A 25323-nucleotide genomic window follows, 5' to 3' on the forward strand; every position below is an offset into this window, starting at 1 on the left:
GCATATGTGATTGTTTTTTGGACCAATACGTTGAGGAAGCAACTAGAGAACAGGCCATCCTAGACTGGGTATTGTGTAATGAGAAAGAATTAATTAACAATCTTGTTGTGCGGGGTCCCTTGGGGAACAGCAACCATAACATGATAGAATTCTTCATTAAGATGGAGGGTGAGAGAGTTGATTCCAAGACTAGGGTCCTGAATCTAAATAAAGGAAACTATGAAGGTATAAGGCACTAATTGGCTATGATAGATTGGGGAGCGTTACTTAAAGGGTTGACAGTGGATAGGCAATGGCTAGCACTTAAAGAGTGCATGGATGAATTACAACAATTGTTCATTCCTGTCTGGTGCAAAAATAAAACAGGAAGGGTGGCTCAACCGTGGCTTACAAAAGAAATTAGGGATAGTATTAGATCCAAAGAGGAGAAATATAAAATGGCCAGATCAAGCAGCAAACCTGAGGATTGGGAGCAGTTTAGAATTCAGCAAAGGAGGGCAAAGGGATTGAATAAGAAGGGGAAAATAGAGTATGACAGTAAGCTTGCAGAGAACATAAAAACTGATGGTAAAAGCTTCCATAGCTATGTGAAGAGAAAAAGATTAGTGAAGCCAAATGTGGGTCCTTTACAGTCAGAAACGGGGGAATTTATAATGGGGAACAAAGAAATGGCAGACCAATTAAATACATACTTTGGTTCTGTCTTCACAAAGGAGGAAACAAATTGCCTCCCAGAAATGTTGGGGAACATAGGGTCTAGTGAGAAGGAGGAACTGTATGAAATCAGTATTAGTAGGGAAATGGTGTTAGGGAAATTGATGGGATTGAAGGCCGATAAATCCCCAGGGCCTGATAATCTACACCCCAGAGTACTTAAGGAAGTGACCCTTGAAATAGTAGATGCATTGCTGGTCATTTTGCAAAATTCTATAGACACTGGAACAGTTCCAATGGATTGGAGGGTATCTATTGTAACCCCACTATTTAAAAAAGGAGGTAGAGAGAAAACAGGGAATTATAGACCGGTTAGCCTGACATCAGTAGTGGGGAAAATGCTAGAGTCCATTATAAAAGATGTAGTAGCAGAACACTTGGAAAACAATGACAGGATTGGACAAAGTCAACATGGATTTACAAAAGGGAAATCATACTTGACAAATCTATTGGAATTTTTTGAGGATGTAACTAGTAGAATAGATAAGGGAGAACCAGTGAATGATAAGGTCCCACATAACAGATTAGCATGCAAAATTAAAGCACATGGGATTGGTGATAAGGTACTGACATGGATAGAGAACTGGTTGGCAGACAGGAAACAAAGAGTAGGAATAAGCGGGTCTTTTTCCGAGTGGCAGGCAGTGGCTAGTTGGTTACTGCAGGGATCAGTGCTAGGACCGCAGCTATTCACAATATATGTTAATGATATAGATGAGGTAATATATCCAAGTTTGCAGATGACACAAAACTGGGTGGGAGTGTGAGCTGTGAGGAAGATGCAGAGAAGCTCCAGTGTGATTTGGACAGGTTGAGTGAGTGGGCAAATACATGGCAGATGCAGTATAATGTGGATAAATGTGAGGTTATCCACTTTGGTGGCAAAAACAGAAAGGCAGATTATTATCTGAACGTCAAAAGATTGGGAAAGGGGGAGGTGCAGCGAGACCTGGGTGTCCTTATGCACCAGTCGCTGAAAGTAACCATGCAGGTGCAGCAGGCAGTTAAGAATGCAAGTGGTATGTTGGCCTTCATAGCGACAGGATTCAAGTGCAGGAGCAAGGATGTCTTGCTACAATTATACAAAGCTTTCGTGAGACCACATCTGGAGTATTGTGTGCAGTTTTGGTCTCCTTATCTGAGGAAGGATGTTCTTGCTATGGAGGGAGTGCAGTGACTGTTTCCTGGGATGGCAGGACTGATGTATGAAGAGAGATTGGGTCAATTAGGCTTGTATTCGCTAGAGTTTAGAAGAATGAGAAGGGATCTCATAGAAACCTACAAAATTCTAACAGGACTGGACAGACTAGATGCAGTTAGACAAAACCAAAGAAAAATACTTACCACGCCTGTAATAAAGTGCCAACAAACTGGCAAATAATACATGGTAATAAACACACATAAGATGTTGAATATAAATGATATATCTGTTCTACTTGAAATATTGCAAGATTGCACAGTGAGCCTTGCACTTTATGATCACCAAGAACTCCTGAAGACAAAATTGTCACTACATGAAAAAGACTGATGCCCTGATATCGCCAACAAAGTTGAGGTAGCTGTGAAATCCTGCAGAGCTTGCTGAGGGAACGGAAAAGTGCAGAATGCCAAGTGGTTGTGTTCTGCAGATGCTTTCATTTGGCAACTACCTGCTTGTAATCATAGATTTTTAGACAACAGGGGCAATTTGTGAATTTCTGTACCCAGTATGGAGCTTCTTCTGCCAGTTGTTTGAATTTGTAAAACTATCCCTAGGTTTCAAGGATTCGAAAAGTTGCAATACAGTAACTGACACTTGACAGCTGCCATACCCGGATAATACTTTTGCAGTTAATATAATTCTAGATGTTATCAAGACCAATAGGGGAAGTGAATCAAAAGTATTTTTTATATGTGTTTGGGCAGTCAGTCCAGTTCCTAGAGGGCATGGGAATACAGACAGACATTTGAATGATTGGTGTGAGAATTGAAAAAAAAGTGCTACACTGGAGAAATAGGTAATACTCGTGAGGCTAGGCTGAGGCACATTGTTGTTGGCAGAGGAGACGGAACTTTACTTTGCTTCTAGCTCAGTATTGTCCAATGTGTCAGCCACTAGCAAATTGCATTTCTGATTAGTAAATAAAAAATGAGTAACAAGCACAGTTGTTGAACATGTGATCTTATACATATGCTATGCAAATAAGTATTGTGAATGTTAACCTTTTTGTGCGTTTATTGGTAAAATTATATGACAAAAATCAGAGTATGAGTGTTATTTCATCATTGTGAGTTCTTTAGTTCCTTGATTACTGAAGGTTAATAGATTTTTTAAGTAAAAATGTACGTGTGAAGTACATTTATCTATACTGTGTGAAGGTATTTAAGGAATTTTCAACTAAAATGGTCCTTGTATCTAAAACTATGTCACCATAGCCACTTACTAAATCAGACTTAAGAGTGATTGATACTGACAATGGTTGCTGAAATGGAAAGTGTTTCTTCAGCACTCATGTCCTTTATCTTGATACACACAAAAATGATTATGGAAAAATAGAAAGATTTATGGGAAGTTAAAAAAAAAATTCACATTTAACTTTAAGATTTGCACAAATTTATCAGACACATAAAGCATCTGCAACAGCCTTACTGAATCAGAAAAAGAAGAGCACGTCAATACATTGTAATGACAGATATTTCTTGTTACTCTCCAACCATTTTTTCTACAGCTCATTCTTATTTGCATATCACAGTATGCTGTGATATAAAAGGCAGAATGATCTGATCCAGATGGACAGACAAAACCATATTCAAAACTCAGATTAAGGAAGTAACCAAATCTTCAGTGAAAAATTATGAGCAAGAAAAACTACCCTCCAGTTAAAGGCCTGCTCAGGTCACGATAAAAAAAAACCCCACCCCGAACCTGACAGAACCACATTGGACTCGAGCCCGACCTGGCCCGAGTCCCTCCATTTTTCCCCCGTGTCCAACCCAACCTGAGCCTGACCCGACCACCGGAATGTTGCCTTTACCTACCTTGCGACTCCGAATCTGCAGGACTCTGCATTATGAGCGTGATGACGTCATAGAGACGCTCACTGCGCAGACTCAGAGTTTCCCTCTTTAACATCCTGGACTCCCAGCTCAGGTAGGTTTTCTTACTTTGAACACTTCTTGCTGTGTGTGTCCGACCTGGACCTGACCCGAGCCTGAAAGCCGGACCCGGAAGAGCGACCCGACCTGACCAGAACCTGACACATGTCGTCGGGTTTGGGTCGGGTAGCAGACCTATACCTCCTGTCACACCACAGCATACTGTGATATGCAAATAAGAATGAGCTGTAGAAAAAATGGTTGGAGAGTAACAAGAAATATCTGTCATTACAAGAGGTTGAACTTGATGTAATTGGCATAAGTGATTCAGAGGACAATGGCAACAAGGCTGAATAATATACGAATGAAAAGGCAGTGAGAGTCAACAAACATATTTTATTTAAACACACCATAATCCACTGAGGAATATGACATTTCCTGCATATCTAAAGGATTGTGTGGTGAAACAAGATGAAGAAATAAGACAGGGTTCCCCTTGTCCTCACTTTCCACCCCACCAGCCTCCACATCCAAAGGATCATCCTCCGCCATTTTCACCATGTCCAGCGTGATGCCACTACCAAAAGCGTCTTTCCCTTCCCTCCCCTGTCAGCATTCCGAAGGGATCGTTCCCTCCGCGACGCCTAGGTCCACTCCTCCGTTACCCCTGACACCTCGTTTCCTTCCCACGGCACCTTCCCTTGCAATATTATACCTGCCCTTTTACCTCTTCACTCCTCACTATCCAAGGCCTCAAACACTCCTTTCAAGTGAAGCAGTGATTTACTTGTACTTCTTTCAATTTAGTATACTGTATTCGCTGCTCACAATGTGGTCTCCTCTACATTGGGGAGACCAAACGCAGATTGGGTGACTGCTTTGTGGAACACCTCCACTCAGTCCGAAAACATGACCCCGAGCTTCCTGTCGCTTTCCATTTCAACACATCCCCCTGCTCTCATGCCCATATTTCTGTCCTGGGAGTGCTGCAGTGTTCCAGTGAACATCAGCGCAATCTCGAGGAACAGCACCTCATTTACCGATTAGGCACGCGACAGTAGAGGTCTGCTACCTGACGGGACCCGGCAACATGTGTCGGGGTCGGGTCGGTCCGGACACATATGGTAAGTGCTCTGCCAGTAAGTATTAAAAATAAAAAACTTACCTGAGCTGGGAGTCCGGGACGAAACAGTCTGCGCAGTGAGCAAGTGATGTCACTATGACGTCATCACGCATGCGCGACAGCTTCGTGGAGGTTCCAAGTCTGGAGGTAAGTAAACAGATGGTTGGGTCGGGTTGAGTCGGGGCGGGCTTGGGGCAAAAGCAGAGGGACTCGGGCCAGGTCGGGCTCAGGTCCACGGTGGTTCGGTTGGGTTCGGGTTGGGTTCGTTTTCCCGACCTAAAGTAGGCCTCTGCGCTGCAGCCTACTGGACTGAACATTGAGTTCAACAATTTCAGAGCATGACTGGCCCCCACCTTTTTTAAGTTTTAATTTGTATTTTTTATTTGTATTTCATTTTATTTTAGTTTCTTTAATCATTACACTTTTGTTTTACCATGTGCCCACTGTTTTTTTTCATTTTTTTTCTTGTTTTTGCTTGTGGCTAGGGCTTTCATTATTCTGTCATTTAACACTCTCTCTGCACTAACGTTTTGTATTTCACCACACCATTAACACACTCTTTTTCTTTGCCTCTGCCCCATGACCTCTTGTCAGTTATTCTCTTGTGACCCTCTGTCCGATCAACATCTTCCCATTTGTTCTTTTGCCCCACCCCCACTTTATTTGCTTGAAACCTATTACATTTCTAACCTTTGCCACTTCTGATGAAAGGACACTGACCTGAAACGTTAACTTTGCTTCTCTCTCCACAAATGTTGCCAGACCTGCTGAGTATTTCCAGTACTTTATTGGTTTTATTTCCGATTTCCTGCATCTGCAGTATTTTGCTTTTATTTAATTAAGAAATAAGATGGTTTGATTTTGTGGCATGGATTTTCCTTGAAGTAGTAGCATTCTTTTATGTTGTAGTAATTGTAGGAATGGTAGATGTTCTGGCCATGCCAGAAACTGAGCCCCATGGAAAGGATGCAATGTATTCAGGATCCAATAAAGTTTACCAGTGATATACATTCAATCAATTGCAAATTGACAATTGCTAACTTTTCAGGTTATTTTTACTCTTTAGCTAGGAAGCTACCTAACTTGTAAGCATTGTTCTGATTTTTCTTTTTTAAGGATGAGATTCATACTTTTTAAGGTACTTTCTCCAGGCTCATTTGTTTGGGTCTCCTTCCATACTATACAATCATTCCTAAGCCTCAGCCAATGCCACTCAGACACTTTTTGGCAGAAGATGTGGCGATGGCCCCTCTATTTTCTTCTTCTTTGTGAGCTAGTCCAAAATCAGTAGTTGGTGCCTGCCGTTGCTGCATGCTTGAGGTCAGGAATGCAGCACATAAAGGAACAGGAAAATTGTGAATTATTTCCAGATGTATGACCAATCAATTCAAACATAGAAACATAGAAAATAGGAGCAGGAGTAGGCCATTCGGCCTTTCAAGCCTGTTCTGCTATTCATTATGATCATGGCTGATCATCCAACTCAGTAGCCTGTTCCCGCTTTTGCCCCATACCCTTTGATCCCTTTCGACCCAAGTGCTATATTTAACTCCTTCTTGAAAACATACAATGTTTTGGCTTCAACTGCTTTCTGTGGTAGCGAATTCCACAGGCTCACCACTCTCTGGGTGAAGAAATTTCTTCCACAGGCTCACCACTCTCTGAGTGAAGAAAAACAGTTGAAGATAACAAAGCATGCACCCTACAATGATTACAAGATTAGGGTAACCTACTGTCTGAGCAAGAAGTCAAAAAAATTACTTCAGACTTGTATGCCAAATAAAAAGACCTAACTGAAAGAATTACTTCTGGGAAATATATCCATAGTTCAGGTCAGATGTTTTCTAATCATAGCTCACCTTTTCACTCGTCCTTTAAGACCAGCTGAAAAAGGAAAGGCATTGAAAGTGATGGAAACATGATCATTGTAGAAGGTTTTAAATCACATTCATATTAATTTGAATGCTTTGAGAATCGAATGACGCCTGAAGATGTGTTTCATGTGAGGAAATGTCTGGACTAAGCATATTTGCACTAGCTGGTGCTAACTGTATTGCAGTTTGTTAAACCTTCAATGTATTTTGTTCTCCCTTTGTGCCTCCTTAAGGGTGAATTGCTGAGTCCTTGTCGATGTGATGGCTCAGTACGCTACTCCCACCAGCCATGCCTTTTGAAGTGGATTAGTGAAAGAGGGTCATGGAGCTGTGAGATTTGCTGTTACAGATACCATGTTGTAGCAATAAGAATGAAAAGACCATGCCAGGTAAAGAGTCATCATACCAAGTATATTCATGAATAAGATTCATTTTAAACCAAAGGCTGAGATGTCTGTACCTCAGGAAGGCTTTTATGCCAAGAATCGCATGTTACAATAATATACTTTGCTGACATGAATTAGCTATGCCAGTACACTTTTAATGTCCAGTGAACTTTATTTTATGGGTTCACATGAAGACGCTGCTAAGCCAGCTGACAATGATGAGCCAACCAAAAGCCCATAGGTACTGCATCAAATGTTTGCATAGCCTCAAACAAATGCATTCTGTACTGTCCAGGCACAGTAAGATCTGAGCATGTGAATGTGACTGTTTAATGCAACAAAGGTGTTTGACAAATACATCAGTATGTATTGATGGCACATTTATCTTCATTGCAACTGTAGCTTTTTTAAATAAGAAACAAATACTATTTTCTATAGAACATAAAATAAAACATATTGTAAATTGAAACTGCATTGTTTGACATTGGTAGGAGTGTGAACACATTAATGTAAAATTCCTTTGACTATTATTTTAGCAAAGATACTGACTGGTAACATTTGAATATTGGTAACACATTGGTTACTTATAGCTTAATATACTGCAATTGTATACTATAGACATATTGATGAAAAATTCTTACTTTGGCAAAAAATATAAGTGTAAGCAATGCCATCATGTTATGCAATGATCAACTTTTCCCTAGTTAAGATTTCCTACTAATAAAATAAACTTTCATAACTACTAAAAACATTCAACAGTACAAACTGAAAGCCACACAAGGAACATTGAAATAGAAGTTTCAGTCATGCTAGTCATAGGTTATGACATCATCTCCACACGATAGATAAAAATGGCGCTTCTCTCTGTCTTTCTCTCTTTATGCAACTGTGAATTTATTAACTTATCTGTACAGATATGATGAAAATGATCTTGACCATTTTAATATTCTCAGTTGCTCTGGTTTAAATAATAATACATGCATAAGAAATAACAATAATGCTACATTGAGTTGTTACAATTTGAACCAAAACCAACAATGCCGGAGTATGTTATTGTTTGAATAATTGTTTTTGAACATTTGGTTCGCCTATTAATCATGAATTTAATGCCTGTACTGTTATATTTCACTGCAAGATATAATTGAAGAATGCTGCTTTTGATAGTCAATCCACAGGGTCCAAGGGTCGGTTTACTTGGGATGTCTCAACATTACTTCATAGTTTGGGAATTTGGCTAATTCTGCAAATATGATAGTGCAGAGACCATATACTAAGTTTCAGATAGCATAACTGGATATTTAATTATATGGTAAGGAAAGTCTGTCCTTACAGTTGCACAAATTTTATGGAAAGGAAAATATGAAATTAAGGGGAATAATTAAACTGGATTCAGCATAGACAAGGCAGAAATGTTATGGTTTGAGATGAGGGATTATACACTGAAGAAACACATTGCTAAGGTCTGTTGCATATTATGGGCTGGATTTTGCAGCAGAAATAATTGTACAGCTAACAGCGCCCACTAGATGCAGGCGAGGTACCAGAGGATTGGAGGTCTGCGAACGTTGTACCATTGTTTAAAAAGGGTGCGAGGGATAGGCCAAATGATTATAGGCCGGTCAGTCTGACCTTGGTGGTGGGCAAATTATTCGAATCAATTCTGAGAGATAGGATAAACTGCCAGTTAGAAAGATGCAGATTAATCAGGGATAGTCAGGATGGATTTGTTAAGGGAAGGTCGTATCTTACTAACTTAATTGAATTTTTTGAGGAAGTAACAAGGAGGATTGATGAGGGTCGTGCAGTGGATGTGGTCTACATGGATTTTAGTAAGGCATTTGACAAGGTCCCACATGGCAGACTGGTCAGAAAAACAAAAGTCCATGGAATACAGGGGAATGTGGCAAGTTGGATCCAAAATTGGCTCAGTGACAGGAAACAAAAGGTCGACAGATGTTTTTGCGAATGGACTGTGGTTTCCAGTGGCGTTCCACAGGGCTCAGTATTGGGTCCCTTGCTGTTTGTGGTATATATTAATGATTTGGACTTAAATCTCAGAATCACAGTATAATACAGTGCAGAAGAGGCTCTTCGGCCCATCGAGTCTGCACCGATGCATTAAAACACATGACCTGTCTACCTAATCCCATTTGCCAGCACTTGGCCCATAGCCTTGAACGTTATGACGTGTCAAGTGCTCATCCAGGTACTTTTTAAAGGATGTGAGGCAACCTGCCTCTACCACCCTCCCAGGCAGGGCATTCTAATGTGGGAGGCGTGATTGGGAAATTTGTAGATGACACAAAAATTGGCTGTGTAGTTTGATAGTGAAGAGGATAGCTATAGACTCCAGAATGATATCATTGGTTTGGTTGAGTGGGCGGAAAAGTGGCAAATGGAATTCAATCTGGAGAAGTATGAGGTAATGTATTTGTGGGGGGCAAACAAAGCAGGGGAATACACAATAAATGGGAGGATATTGAGAGGGGTAGAAGAAGTGAGAGACCTTAGAGTGCATGTCCACAGGTCCCTGAAGGTGGACAAGTCCCCAGGACCAGATGGGATCTATCCCAGGTTACTGTGGGAAGCGAGAGAGGAAATAGCTGGGGCCTTAACAGATATCTTTGCAGCATCCTTAAACACGGGTGAGATCCCGGAGGACTGGAGAATTGCTAATGTTGTCCCCTTGTTTAAGAAGGGTAGCAGGGAAAATCCTGATGTCAGTGGTAGGGAAGCTGCTGGAGAAGATACTGAGGGATAGGATCTATTCCCATTTGGAAGAAAATGGGCTTATCAGCGATAGGCAACATGGTTTTGTGCAGGGAAGGTCATGTCTTACCAACTTAATAGAATTCTTTGAGGAAGTGACAAAGTTGATTGATGAGGGAAAGGCTGTAGATGTCATATACATGGACTTCAGTAAGGCGTTTTATAAGGTTCCCCATGGTAGGCTGATGGAGAAAGTGAAGTCGCATGGGGTCCAGGGTGTACCAGCTAGATGGATAAAGAAGTGGCTGGGCAACAGGAGACAGAGAGTAGCAGTGGAAGGGAGTTTCTCAAAATGGAGACATGTGACCAATGGTGTTCCACAGGGATCCGTGCTGGGACCACTGTTGTTTGTGATATACATAAATGATTTGGAGGAAAGTATAGATGGTCTGATTAGCAAGTTTGCAGACGACACTAAGATTGGTGGAGTAGCAGATAGTGAAGGGGACTGTCAGAGAATACAGCAGAATATAGATAGACTGGAGATTTGGGCAGAAAAATGGCAGATGGAGTTCAATCAGGGAAAATGCGAGGTGATGCATTTTGGAAGATCCAATTCAAGAGTGAATTATACAGTAAATGGAAAAGTGCTGGGGAAAATTGATGTACAGAGAGACTTGGGTGTTCAGGTCCATTGTTCCCTGAAGGTGGCAACGCAGGTCAATAGAGTGGTCAAGAAGGCATACGGCATGCTTTCCTTCATCGGACGGGGTATTGAGTACAAGGGTTGGCAGGTCATGTTACAGTTGTATAAGACTTTGGTTCGGCCACATTTGGAATACTGCGTGCAGTTCTGGTTGCCACATTACCAAAAGGATGTAGATGCTTTGGAGAGGGTGCAGAGGAGGTTCACCAGGATGTTGCCTGGTATGGAGGGCGCTAGCTATGAAGAGAGGTTGAGCAGATTAGGATTATTTTCATTGGAAAGACGGAGGTTGAGGGGGGACCTGATTGAGGTGTACAAAATCATGAGAGGTATAGACAGGGTGGATAGCAAGAAGCTTTTTCCCAGAGTGGGGGATTCAATTACTAGGGGTCATGAGTTCAAAGTGAGAGGGGAAAAGTTTAGGGGGGATATGCGTGGAAAGTTCTTTACGCAGAGGGTGGTGGGTGCCTGGAACGCGTTGCCAGCGGAGGTGGTAGACGCGGGCACGATAGCGTCTCTTAAGATGTATCTAGACAGATACATGAATGGGCAGGAAGCAAAGAGATACAGACCCTGAGAAAATAGGCGACATGTTTAGATAGAGGATCTGGATCGGCGCAGGCTTGGAGTGCCGAAGGGCCTGTTCCTGTGCTGTAATTTTCTTTGTTCTTTAGGACAGGTAGATAGAGTGGCGAAAATGGCATATGGAATGCTTTCCTTTATTGGCCAAAGTATAGAATACAAAAGCAGGGATATAATGCTGAACTGTATAAAACGCTGGTTAGGCCGCAGCTGGAGTATTGATGCACTTCTGGTCACCACATTACAGGAAGAACATAATTGCTCTGGAGAGAAGAATGTTGCCAGGGCTTGACAGTTGTAGCTATGAGGAAAAATTGGATAGGCTAGGGTTGTTTTCCTTAGAACAGAGGAGGCTGAGGGGTGACTTAATTGAGGTGTACAAAATTATGAGGGGCCTAGATAGAGTAGACAGGAAGGACCTGTTTCCCCTTGCAGAGAGGTCAATAACCAGGGGGCACAGATTTAAGGTGATTTGTAGATTTTTCGAGGGGGCATGAGGAAAACCTTTTTCACCCAGAGGGTGGTGGGTGTGTGGAAGTCACTGCCCAGATTGGTGGTGGAGGCAGAAATCTTCAACTCATTTAAAATGTACCTGGACCTGTACTTGAAGTGCTGTAATGTGCAAGGCTACGGACCAGGTGCTGGCAGGTGGGATTGGATTGGGTGGCTAGTTTTTTCAGCCGGTGCAGACATGATGGGTTGAATGGCCGCTTTCTGTGAGTAGCTTTTCTATGGCTGTATGTATTCTATGTTTATTAACATGAAAATTGGACAGTGGCCTCCAGTGACCACACGCGCGAGTGAAACACGAAATCAAAAAATTGTTGTCCGAGCTGTGCTCTGCTACAAGTTGCACGATGACAGTATCTTGCTAAGAGACTCATCTTCAAATATAACTAAATACTAGGAACAAAAAATCCATTATCTTTGGTCCCCACAACGAACTCCATTCCCTAGCCACTGTTACTGTTACTGCCCCTAACAACTACCTGAGGCGGAACCAGACTGTTTGCAACCTTGATGTTGCATTTGATGAGCTTCTGACTACATTTCTACTCTAATCACTAAGACAATCTAATTCTACCTCGAAAATTGCCCAACTCCACCCGGCCTCAGATCATCTGCTGTTGAAAACCATGCCTTTGTAACCTGCGGACTTATCTACGACAGCACTACTCCCACCCTCATAAACTTAAAGGTTATGCAAATTTCTGCTGCCCATATCCCAACTCATACACCAAGTTCTGATCATGCACCATCCCCATGTTCACTGACCTATATTGGCTTCTGGTTAAGCATTGCCTTGATTTTAAAATTCTCATTCTTGTTTTCAAATCCCTCCATAGTTTCGCCCCTACCTATCTATGTAAGCTCCTTCAGTCCTATAACCCTCTGAGATATTTGCACTCCTCCAATCTTGTGCATCCCAATATTAATTGCTGCATCATTGGTGGCTGTGCCTTCAGCTGCTGAGGTCCCATGTTCCGAAAATCCCTCCTTAAACCTCTCCGTTCCTATCTCTTTCTCTGAGGTGTTCCTTGAAAACTACATCATTGACCAAGCTTTTGGTCACCTGCCCTAATATCACCCTATGTAGCTCAGTGTGAAATTTAGTTTGATAATGCTCCTATGAAAGTACTTTGGGATATTTTACTACATTAAATGTGCTATATAAGTGAAATTGTTGATTAATGTGAAGTTGCTGAGTACTTACCTGATATATACAAATGAAACTTGCCCATTCCAATGTAAGCACACTTTTAACAGCATGGTAAGACTTAATTTTTACCAAACAACCTATCTGGCACTGAAAATTTATTTTTACAAATGTGTAGTCTCATTCCTTCAGACGTTAATTATTGTTGGAGTCTTAAAAAAAATTAAATATTTTTCTTTTATTCTTTCTTTGTGTTTCTTTTATCTCTTTTTTTAGTGGCAGGAGGCAGAGGGTAATGGTCGAGGGCTCTTTTTGTGATTGGGAAGCCTGTGACCAGTGGTGTATCACAGGAATCAGTGCTGGGACCCTTGCTGTTTGTAGAGTACACTAATGATTTAAACGTGAATATAGGAGGTAATATCAGTATGTTCGCAGATGACATGAAAATTGGTGGTGTTGTAAATAGTGAGGAGGCAATCCTTAGATTACAGGGAGATGTAGATGGGCTGGTAAGATGGGTGGAGCAGTGGCAAATTGAATTTAATCCTGAAAAGTGTGAGGTAATGCATTTTGGGAGGACTAACAAGGCGAGGGAATATACAATGGATGGTAGGACCCTCGGAAGTACAGAAGGTCAGAAGGGCCTTGGTGTACTTGTCCATAGATCACTGAAGACAGCAGCACAGGTAAATAAAGTGGTTAGGAAAGCGTATGGGATACTTGCCTTTATTAGCCGAGGCATAGAATATAAGAGCAGGGAGGTTATGATGGAGCTGTATAAAATGCTAGTTAGGCCACAGCTGGAGTACTGTGTACAGTTCTGGTCGCCACACTGTAGGAAGGATGTGATTGCACTGGGAGAGGGTGCAGAGGAGATTCAGCAGGATGTTGCCAGGGCTGGAGCATTTCAGCTATGAAAAGAGACTGAAAAGGCTAGGGTTGTTTTCCTTGGAGCAGAGAAGGCTGAGTGGGGACACGATTGAGGTGTACAAGATTATGACGGGCATTGATAGGTTAGATAGGAAGAAACTTTTTCCCTTAGCAGAGGGGTCAAGAACCAGGGGGCATAGATTTAAGGTAAGGGGCAGGAGGTTTAGGGGGGATTTGAGGAAAAAATTTTTCATCCAGTGGGTGGTTGGAATCTGGAACACACTGCTTGAAGAGGTGGTGGAGGCAGGAACCCTCACAACGTTTAAGAAGTATTTAGATGAGCACTTGAAATGCCATAGCATACAAGGCTACGGGTCAAGTGCAGGAATATGGCATTAGAATAGTTGGGTGCTGGATGGCCGGCATGGACACGATGGGCCGAAGGGCCTGTTTCTGTGCTGCATAACTCTATGAATCTCTCTCAATCCAATCTTTATTCCCCTATCTTCATTTTGTTTTCTGGACCTGATTTAACATTGAAGTCAGTGGGCTGGATTTTGGGATAAGAATAACGGTAAGGCTCATAGCACTCACTGTTATAATGCAGATAATCAGAAAGCAAATTCTGGCATCTGCACATTTGCAGTTAAATGTGCAAATCTGGAAGTTGCTGTTTGAGATATCCTGCTCCTCCACAGGGTGCGCTATTGCAGTCCTCATTGATAGACTCGGCACTGAAATGAATGCAAATTAGGGTACTTTCCCACTAGTTCTACACTAGAAACAGCTGAAAAAAGCTAGGGCTGATGAATTCAGGAGTAAGTTCTTAATGGTGTAATAAGTGATCATAACTGCTGAGCACCCTCTCTGGCCCTGAAAATTTAATCATGCAAGTGTGCATTTTTATTTCCTGAGAAGAAAATTAATGATGGAGAACTTAAAAAAAAGTTTACTTTTTATGTCTGTCTCTTTTATCTCTCTCACTGTCTCCTTAATCACTGTCTTTCCTAATTTTTGCTCCACTTTCTGTAATCATTTAAATCTAATTGTAATTTCCTGCTTTGTACATCCTGGTTTAGACTCTGTAACCAGCAGATTCTCATGTGTTATGGGTGCCATTTAGGCTCAAAAATGGTGTCTGCAGTGTGCCCACATGCTTCTGATGTTGACCGTACCAGATGCCATTTTGGTTAGGGCACTCGCAAACATGTAGGAAGTGTTCACCAGAATCGTGCAGAACAAGTAGATCATTCCCTCAATCATCATGTAACACTGATTTGACACCAGTGCTGCCATTGTGGAGCCAGCTAACACCTTCTCTAAACCTTGCTTAGCTGAACAAACATTCAGTAGCAAGAAGGACCTCCTGCCTGTGCTATTTAACTCTTCACTAGTTTCAGGTCAGTTGCTGTTATGTAAGTTTCTAAATTCACTTGAAAAAGCCCTCCAAAACACTCCCACAGGGGATGCAGGGACCAAGTGGGCCCACATCAGAGACGCCATCTATGACTCAGCAATGACCACCTATGGTGATCGTGTGAAGCGGAATGCAGACTGGTTTCAATCTCACATTGAAGAGCTGGAACCTGTCATAGCCGCTAAGCGCATCACACTGCTGAACTACAAGAAAGCCCCCAGCAAGTTAACATCTGTAGCACTTAAAGCTGCCAGAAGCGCAGCACAAAGAACAGTCAGGCACTGCGCAAATGACTACTGGCAACACCTATTCAGCTGGCCTCTGACACAGGAAATATCAGAGGAATGTATGATGGCATGAAGAGAGCTTTTGGGCCAATCATCAAGAAGATTGCCCCCCTCAAATCTAAATCAGGGGACACAATCACTGACCAACGCAAGCAAATGGACCGCTGGGTGGAGCACTACCTAGAACTGTACTCCAGGGAAAATGTTGTCACTGAGACCGCCCTCAATGCAGCCCTGTCTCTGCCAGTCATGGATGAGCTGGACGTACAGCCAACAAAATCAGAACTCAGTGATGCCATTGATTCTCTAGCCAGTGGAAAAGCCCCTGGGAAGGACGGCATTACCCCTGAAATCATCAAGAGTGCCAAGCCTGCTATACTCTCAGCACTGCATGAACTGCTTTGCCTGTGCTGGGACGAGGGAGCAGTACCACAGGACATGCGCGATGCCAATATCATCACCCTCTATAAGAACAAGGGTGACCGCGGTGACTGCAACAACTACCGTGGAATCTCCCTGCTCAGCATAGTGGGGAAAGTCTTCGCTCGTGTCGCCTTAAACTGGCTCCAGAAGCTGGCTGAGCGTGTCTATTCTGTGGCATAGTGTGGCTTTCGAGTAAAGAGATCCACCATGCTGTTCTCCCTTCGCCAGCTACAGGAGAAATGCCGTGAACAACAGATGTCCCTCTACGTTGCTTTCATTGATCTCACTAAAGCCTTTGACCTCGTCAGCAGACGTGATCTCTTCAGACTACTAGAAAAGATTGGATGCCCACCAAAGCTACTAAGTATCATCACCTCATTCCATGACAATATGAAAGGCACAATTCAGCATAGCAGCGCCTCATCAGACCCCTTTCCAATCCTGAGTGGCATGAAACAGGGCTGTATTCTCGCACCTGCACTGTTTGGGATCTTCTTCTCCCTGCTGCTCTCACATGCGTTCAAGTCTTCAGAAGAAGGAATTTTCCTCCACACAAGATCAGGGGGCAGGTTGTTCAACCTTGCCCATCTAAAAGCGAAGACCAAAGTAGAAAGTCCTCATCAGGGAACTCCTCTTTGCTGATGCTGCATTAACATCTCATACTGAAGAGTGTCTGCAGAGACTCATCGACAGGTTTGCGGCTGCCTGCAATGAATTTGGCCTAACCATCAGCCTCAAGAAAATGAACATTATGGGACATACGTCGGAAATGCCCCATCCATCAATATCGGTGACCACACTCTGGAAGTGGTTCAAGAGTTCACCTACCTAGGCCCAACTATCACCAGTAACCTGGTGATTAAACAAGCACATGGGAAAGGCTTCCTCTGCTATGTCCAGACTGGCTAAGAGAGTGTGGGAAAATGGCGCACTGACACAGAACACAAAAGTCCAAGTGTGTCAAGCCTGTGTCCTCAGTACCTTGCTCTACGGCAGCGAGGCCTGGACAACGTATGTCAGCCAAGAGCGACGTCTCAATTCATTCCATCTTCGCTGCCTCCGGAGAATCCTTGGCATCAGGTGGCAGGACCGTATCCCCAACACAGAAGTCCTCGAGGTGGCCAACATCCCCTGCATATACACCCTACTAAGCCAGCAGCACCTGAGATGGCTTGGCCATGTGAGCCGCATGGAAGATGGCAGGATCCCCAAGGACACATTGTACAGCGAGCTCGTCACTTGTACCAGACCCACCGGCCGTCCATGTCTCCGCTTTAAAGACGTCTGCAAACGCGACATGAAGTCCTGTGACACTGATCACAAGTCGTGGGAGTCAGTCGCCAGCGATTGCCAGAACTGGCGGGCAACCATAAAGGCGGGGCTAAAGTGTGGCGAGTCAAAGAGACTTAGCAGTTGGCAGGAAAAAGGACAGAAGCGCAAGGAGAGAGCCAACTGTGTAACAGCCCCGACAACCAATTTTATCTGCAGCACCTGTGGAAGAGTCTGTCACTCTAGAATTGGCCTTTATAGCCACTCCAGGCACTGCTTCACAAACCACTGACCACCTCCAGGCGCTTATCCATTGTCTCTTGAGACAAGGAGGCCAAAGTGGTCAGTTGCTGATTGATTTCTGCTGGCCCTTGCTGCAATTGTAGAAGTGTTTCTGTGGTTTTCAGGGTTGTTTAAATTTGCTAATGGCTACAGAGAGTAGTGTGACAGATGCTGCAAGACCTTGTCCTGACTGAAAGGTTTCTGTGTAGACCACTTGCTCCCAGACATGGGTGCAGTAGTTTGTATCCCCCTTGGCCTACAGCATGACGATGAGAATGATCAGAGGTGACACACAGCAGGGCGTGCTGCTGGAAGAAGGAGGAAGAGGAGAGTTGAGAAGAGCTCTGAGCAGGAGGCCATATCGTCCTAGAATGTTCAGGGAACAATTTTCCTACCTGAACCTCACTGAGTAACAGTGTGTCAGACATCTCTATTTCACTAATGAGGTCCTAACTGAAATCTGCCACCTGCTGTACACAAGACTGCAACCTCAGTATGGCGAGTACAGCATTGCCAGTGGCTGTGAAGGTGATCTTGGCCATGAACCTTTGTCGCTGGAGCAGACGATATTTGCAATATTTCCCAGTTCACTATCCATTATTGCACAATGGAGGTCATTAAAGCTCTGTATTCCAAGAGAGCTAAATACATTTCATTCTCCCTTGCAGAGAGAAGCAGCCGGAGTGAGCACCTAGCTTCACGAGGATTGCAGGCTTCCCCAATGTGTAGCATGCCATTGACTGCACACACACTGCTTTGTGGGCAGCACATATCAATTTTGGGATATACTGGAATTGGAAGGGATTCACTGCCTCAACGAGGTATGAGACCATCATGCAAGTCAATGTTTGGCAGTCATGATGCCTTCATTCAATGGCAATCTGCATTTGAGCCACCATGACAAAGCAGAAGACTGGACAACAAGGTCTATCCACCGACCATATTTTAGATTTTTTTTTAGAGATACAGCACTGAAACAGGCCCTTTGGCCCACCGAGTCTGTGCCGACCATTAACCACCCATTTATACTAATCCTACACTAATCCCATATTCCTACCACATCCTCACCTGTCCCTATATTCCCCGACCACCTACCTATACTAGTGACAATTTATAATGGCCAATTCACCTATCAAACTGCAAGTCTTTTGGCTGTGGGAGGAAACCAGAGCACCCGGAGGAAACCCACGCAGACACAGGGAGAACTTGCAAACTCCACACAGGCAGTACCCAGAATTGAACCCGGGTCCCTGGAGCTGTGAGGTTGCAGTGCTAACGACTGCGCCACTGTGCCGCCCAACATTCGTCATGGTCTGAAACATGCTGCCAACCTCGCTATCTTGAGGGAACAGCCCTTGCCACCAGCTATTTGGTGACCATCTGTGGAAAGAGGAAGGGAGAAGGCAACCAAGATAGCTCCTTTTTGGCCAGGTTGTCCATGATTGACTCATCATACTGTGGTACCCGTGAACTCAACCCCAAATTCCATTCACCAATAGTCTCAAACCTATCTTCCATGCGCTACCCCAGTGACTTCAACATGGCTGGTGGAAAGCTGCTGATTTTCAGTGTGGGAGACTGGAGCTGGCCTTACAGGATGGCCGTGAGCAGCTGTGACTTTAGAAGGCCTGGCTTTGGACTGCACCACCTAAGCATGGGGGGCAACAGTCAGGTTGGCTGACTGACCAACAAGAAGGGCACTGGAAGGACGAATGTTATTATCCTGAGAGAGGACCACAGGTTCATGCTCTCCATAGTGTGACTGCCACTCCCCCGTGGCAGCACCTCAGCAATCCTGGCAATGTGTTGGAGGACAGATTGCTGGACTGCTGTGACACCCTGCAAGCCCCTTTGAATACTGGTATCTGCAGCTATGATGGCAGCAATCTGAGACTTTGTAGCAGCAACATGCGAGCAGAATAAACTTGCGTGGCAGCAAGCTGAGCTTGCATAACTTGAATCTGAGTTTCCACTGCAACACTAAGAGGTTGAGTGGCTTCAGCCTGTGTTGCAATGGAAGCTAAGGCATAGGCCATCAGATGCTGCATAATGGATGGGTCCACATGTGTTCTCATGGAGTTGGCTACCACTTCTAGGCTGGAGAAGATGGGCTCTAAGCTCTGCGCAAAGCCGTGTGCCAATTTGTTGCCAGACTCCTTTGTGCTCCTTGGCATTGATCGCCGGCTTCCTGGCAGGCCTACCAATGGACCAAGCATTTCCATCAGCCTTCTTCTGAACGCTGCCCCATCAAAGTCCTCATGTGGGTCCTCCAATGAGCTGGCACCTGTGCTATTCTTGTCACCTGCCCTGGCTGCAATCCAATTGTGCCAGATGTCTCAACATGTGCAGATCCCGCTTCTAAGCTCTCCTCCAAGTACCCTCAGTGTCAGTATCTGAGCTGGTGGCTGAGAATGTGAGAGTGAGTTACAGTGTTCCTTCATCATTACTGTCTTCCTATTTTTCCACTTCTTTTTCTTCCACCACTGCCTGGTCAGGTTGCATTTCTTAGATATCTGAAAGGAGAAAGGGTAGTGTTGTCGTGAGAGGAGGTGGGGGGAATGCAATAGGTGCATGCTTACACCGTCTGCCTCTTGTAAATCAGAAGAGGTTGTGAGATGAGTGTTTTGTGGAATGAGAGAAGGAGGATTAGATATGAGCATACAGTCATCTTCAATCCTTCCACCCTGCCTCTGGCCACAGTCATGGCCACTCCAGTGATTGCGAGCACTGTCTCAAGTGGGGTAAGGACTTATAGTCATGCCTTTCCCCTCCCAGTTATGTGCTGCTACCTCCAGTTATATGCCACCTTGTTCTGCAAGAGAGAGGGAAGAGTGTCAGTGATTAAGGTGCAATGTGTTTGGGTGATGTGGCTAATTGTGCAAGCTGTGAGATGTGAGTGTGAGACTTGCAGCAGTGCTATATGCGCAAGGCTGAGGGAAAACTTTGAATGCTAGTTTTGAATTGTGTTTGATAGAAATTGTTGGTGTGTGAGTGATGGGGGTGTGGTGCCTTTGCCATTTGAAGATGCATTTACTAATCTTGACCACACATGTGAGGTCATGGAACTTCTTGCAGCGCTGCATTAGGGTGCCCGGGACTAGACTCCTGGCATTGACTTCCACAGCTATCTGCTCCTACTGCCTCTGTGAGTTTGTCTGGAGGGCCATTTCCCTTCCTCAGCACTTGTCAACCTAGGCCTCCTCTGCAGCATTGGAAAGTCTTGGAGCCCAATCTCTGCCACAGGGTAGCAGGGTCATTTGAGACCTCGGGGGTGGTCATCCCTGCCCTTTTGAGAGTTGCCCCAGGCCAAGGTAAGGATCCCATGCTCAGGGTTTCAAGCCATGGCCAATGGAGAAACCAGCGAATTGGACAAAGGCTACTTTGAGGTGGAGGATCCTTCGGGAAGAAGACTCGTCTTTCTTTTAAAGCACATATGAGGAAGGCAATGGGAAACCACTTCAGATACTTTTTCCTTAGTCATACTGCTCATTGCTCATATAAGTTAAAAAAATGGGAGGCTCTTACGAGTAACTGAAGATGAAAGCACAGGACCGTGCGGCATGGGAAATAATGTCACCATTATTACTACTACTGTCTGCCATGTTTTGACATTCTTCTGTCTTTCCCAGGTCAAAATCAATTTTACAGTTACTTCCAACACTTGCTCCAGCCAAAATGTACCTCCCTTTAAGAAGTGAATACTGGCTATCTTGAACTTGTGCTGGCTCAGGGTTGTCCATCATTTGGCCTGCAGGCCAGGATCTGGCCCACCAAAGGTTTCCATCTGGGCCACAGATGTAAACTATACCGGGCTGTTCTTCATCCTCACTGGGAGTCTGTGACTTCTTTCAGACCGGCTTTAAAAAAAAAGTTTCACAGCTGACAGGTGCTGCATGAGAACGCAAGCAACAGTTTCTGAACTTCGGACAGATTTGGGGTTTTCCTGCAGGCTTTTTAAAAAAGAAATGGGAACCTGCTAGAAAACTCCAAATCTGTCCAAAGCTGGGAAAAAGCTGTTCCCGATGTCAGCACCTGTTACTGTGAAACTCACTTGTGATTTAAAAAAAAACTAGCTAACCATCTGCTGAGCATTCCCGCTCACTGCAACTGTCAGAGAGAGCGAGAGAGAGAAGGGGGGACAGAGAAAGAGAAAGGGGAACAGAGAGGGGAGGGACACAGAGTGAGGATGACATGGCGGGGGGGAACAACAGAGACAGGGGACGGGGGAGAGAGAGTCAAGCCCCCTCAGAATTTTGTATGTTTAATTAAGATCGCCCCTCATTCTTCTAAACTGTAATGAAAAAAAGCCTAACCTGTTTAGCTGTTCTTTATAAGTCAACCCCTTCATCCCTGGAATCAATCTAGTGAATCTCTTTTGAACTGCCTCCAATGCCAGTATATCCTTTCTTAAATACCGGGACCAAAACTGTACACAGTACTCCAGGTGTGGCCTTACCAACACCCTGTACAGTTGTAACAAGACTTCCCTATTTTTAAACTCCAGCCCCCTAGCAATAAAGGCCAACATTCCATTTGCTTTCTTAATTACTTGTTGCACCTGCATGCTAACTTTTTGTGTTTCATGCACAAGAACACCCAGATCCCTCTGTGCTGCACTTTTTTGGAGTCTCTCTCTATTTAAATAATCGTCTGCCTTTTGATTCTTCCTACCAAAGTGCATGACCTCACACTTTCCTACATTAAACTCCATCTGCCAGGTTTTCGCCCATTCACTCAACCTATCAATATCCCCTTGCAGATTCCTTATGTCCTCATCACAACATGCCCTCTCACCTATTTTTGTATCATCATCAAATTTGGATATATTACACTCTGCCCCCTCCTCCACATCATTAATATAGATAGTAAATAATTGAGACCCTAGGACTGATCCTTGTGAAACTCCACTAATTACATCTTTCCAAACTGAAAAAGACCCATTAATCCCAACACTCTGTCTTCCATGAGTTAACCAATCCTCAATCCATGCTAATAGATTACCCCCAAAACCATAAGCTCCTATCTTGTGCAATAATCTTTTATGTGGCACCTTATCGAATGCCTTCTGGAAATCCAAATGCACTACATCTAAAGGTTCCCCTTTATCAACTCTGCTTGTTATATCCTCAAAGAACTCTAGCAAATTTGTCAAACATGATTTCCCTTTCACAAAACCATGTTGACTCTGTTTGATTGCGTTAAGCTTTTCTAAATGTCCTGCTATTTCTTCCTTAATAATGGACTGTAGCATTTTTCCAACGACCGATGTTAGGCTGACTGGCCTATAGTTTCCTGCTTTTTGTCTCCCTCCCTTCTTGAACGGGGGCATCACATTAGCGGTTTTCCAATCCACTGGGACCCTCCGTGAATCCAGTGAGTTCTGGGATATTTTAACCAATGCCTCCACAATCTCTGCAGCCACTTCCTTTAAAACCCTTGGATGTAGGCCATCAGGTCCTGGTGACTTGTTTGCCTTTAGTCCCATTAGTTTGTCAAATACTTTGTCCCTCGTGATAGAGACTGTTAGAAGATCTTTCCTCCCATTAGCTCCTTGCTTATCTGATATCTGTGGCTTGTTTATAGTGTCCTCCACCGTGAAGACCGATGCAAAATATTGGTTTAAATTATCTGCCATTTCCCTGTTCCCTGTTATCAATTCTCCAGTCAAATCCTCCAAGGATCCCATGCTCACTTTAGCTACTCTCTTTTTATATACTTGTAGAAGCTCTTGCTGTTTGTTTTTATATTTCTTGCCAATTTACTTTCATAATCAATTTTCTCCCTCTTTATTAGCTTTTTAGTCATCTGCTGCTGGTTCTTAAAAAAAAATCCCAATCCTCTGGCCGACCACTAGTTTTTGCCGCTTTGTATGCCTTAGTTTTTGATTGGATACTCTCTTTGACCGTCTTTGTTAACCACGGGTGGTTCATCCTTCCCATCGAGTCCTCCTTTTTGACCGGGATAAATTTTTGCTGAGCATTATAAAATATCTGCTTACATGTCTGCCACTGCTCTTCCATTGACCTTCCCCTTAGTCTATTTTCCCAGACAACTCTTTCTTCATACCTCTGTAATTGCCCTTGCTTAAGTTGAGGACACTGGTTTGAGACCAGAGTTGCTCGCCCTCGAACTGAATTTGAAATTCTACCATGTTGTGATCGCTACCCCATAGAGGATCCTTAACGACAATATCTCTTATTAATCCTATGTCATTACACATTACTAGATCTAAAATAGCCTGTTCCCTGGTGGGTTCTGCAATGCTTTGCTCTAAGTAACAATCCCTGATGCACTCTACAAATTCATCTTCCATGTTACCTCTGCCAATCTGATTTGTCCAGTCAGTATGGGTACAGGTTAATCCTGCATCGTGATTCCTGCACCTTTTTCCGGGTCTTATTAAATTTTGCGGCTTTGCAACAGGTGAACGACAAGCGCCATTCTTTTGCACTGATCTCAAACTCCGGGCCACTGTTTTAACTGACACTTCCTGCATCTGTCTCTCCACTGCTTTTTAATGATTTTTTAATCTGATTGTTTAAGGAGACATGCAAGCCATACAGACTGAACAAACTAAGTTAGAGAAAATCTTCAAAACTGTGCCCATGACATTAATAAATACGGAAAGTACAACAGAGATTCTCCATTTTAGGAAGTTGGACTTTGGGGACGCAAGGGGACAATACAGTTGCATTTAAATAAATTATTAGAGGCACAAAACTTGGAGAAGCAGGATACTTTTGAATGCACATGTAAAGATTAATAGGTCAATCTATACCTCGGGGCAAGAAACACAACAGTGTTATGATCCCCATGAAGATCATAAACCAAAAGAATCCAATCCACCAACCGACCCCAATTTACAAAAAAACAAATGGACAAGATTTCACTTTTATAAATTATACTTTAACGATCAAACCAAAACCAACATAAATTAAATATGAACTAGCAGTTAAATCACAGTCGATATATTATCTAGCTTAAAGATTACATGTTCATTTTTAGATGCAACAAAAATAGATCTCCGTTCTTTCAGATAGCCCTCTCAGCAAAGGTAGCACCAATTACAGCCACAAAGTCCTTCAGGTCTTTGAACTTTTCAAGTAGATCTCCAAATCCCATCAACCAAGATACAAACGTCGAGTTCCATTCGATAGCAGTTCCACTGCAATTCGAACTCCACCAATACTGCCTCCATCAAAACTGTGCACCCTTCCAGAACCTCCGTATTTTCTCACAACAGTCTTGATGCCGTAGCTCCACCAGTGTTGCCTTAAGTAACTCCTTAAGTCACAGAAAACACCTGTACCACCTTGTATTCACTGAGGGCCAGCTCCCAGCAAACAGGTTCCATTTACAGCAATAAAAACAGAAAGTGATGGAAATACTCAGGAGGTCTGGCAGCATCTAAGGAGAGAGAAGCAGAGTTAACATTTCAGGTCGGTGACCTTTCATCAGAACTGGCAAGGTTAGACATGTAATAGGTTGTAAACCAATAAAGCGGGGCTGGGGGAAGAGAACAAGAGGGAAGGTGTGTGATAGGACAGAGCGCCAGAGAGATTAACTGACAAGGAAGTCGTGGAGCAAAGGCAAAGAGAGTGTGCTAATGGTGTGGTGAAAGACAAAGCATTAGTGCAGAGAAAGTGTCAATGACAGGTACCATAGAGACATTTAAGAAGCATCTTGACAAATACATGAATAGGATGGGAATAGAGGGATATGGACCCCGGAAGTGCAGAAGGTTTTAGTTTAGGCAGGCATCAAGATCGGCGCATGCTTGGAGGGCCGAATGGCCTGTTCCTGTGCTGTACTGTTCTTTGACAGAATAATGAACAGCCCTAGCCAAAAGCATGAACATGAAAATAACAGTAGGCAGGCACATGGTCAAAAAATGAAACAAAATACAATAAAATAAAAATAAACAAGGGCCAGACATGCTCTGAACTCAA

The 25323-nt window shown here is 43.5% G+C and overlaps 1 protein-coding gene across 1 annotated transcript in view; it reads left to right on the plus strand.

Annotated features, from left to right (window-relative positions):
• LOC137380597 (E3 ubiquitin-protein ligase MARCHF11-like) overlaps positions 1 to 25323 on the plus strand; it is a 176934-nt gene that overhangs the window by 39867 nt on the left and 111744 nt on the right. Inside the window, exon 2 of the mRNA XM_068052664.1 lies at positions 7020 to 7175. Coding sequence (XP_067908765.1) covers positions 7020 to 7175 — 156 coding nt within the window. The remainder of the gene's footprint in view (positions 1 to 7019; positions 7176 to 25323) is intronic.

Source organism: Heterodontus francisci, chromosome 2 (genome assembly GCF_036365525.1).
Source record: "Heterodontus francisci isolate sHetFra1 chromosome 2, sHetFra1.hap1, whole genome shotgun sequence".
Classification (NCBI taxonomy): Eukaryota; Metazoa; Chordata; class Chondrichthyes; order Heterodontiformes; family Heterodontidae; genus Heterodontus; species Heterodontus francisci.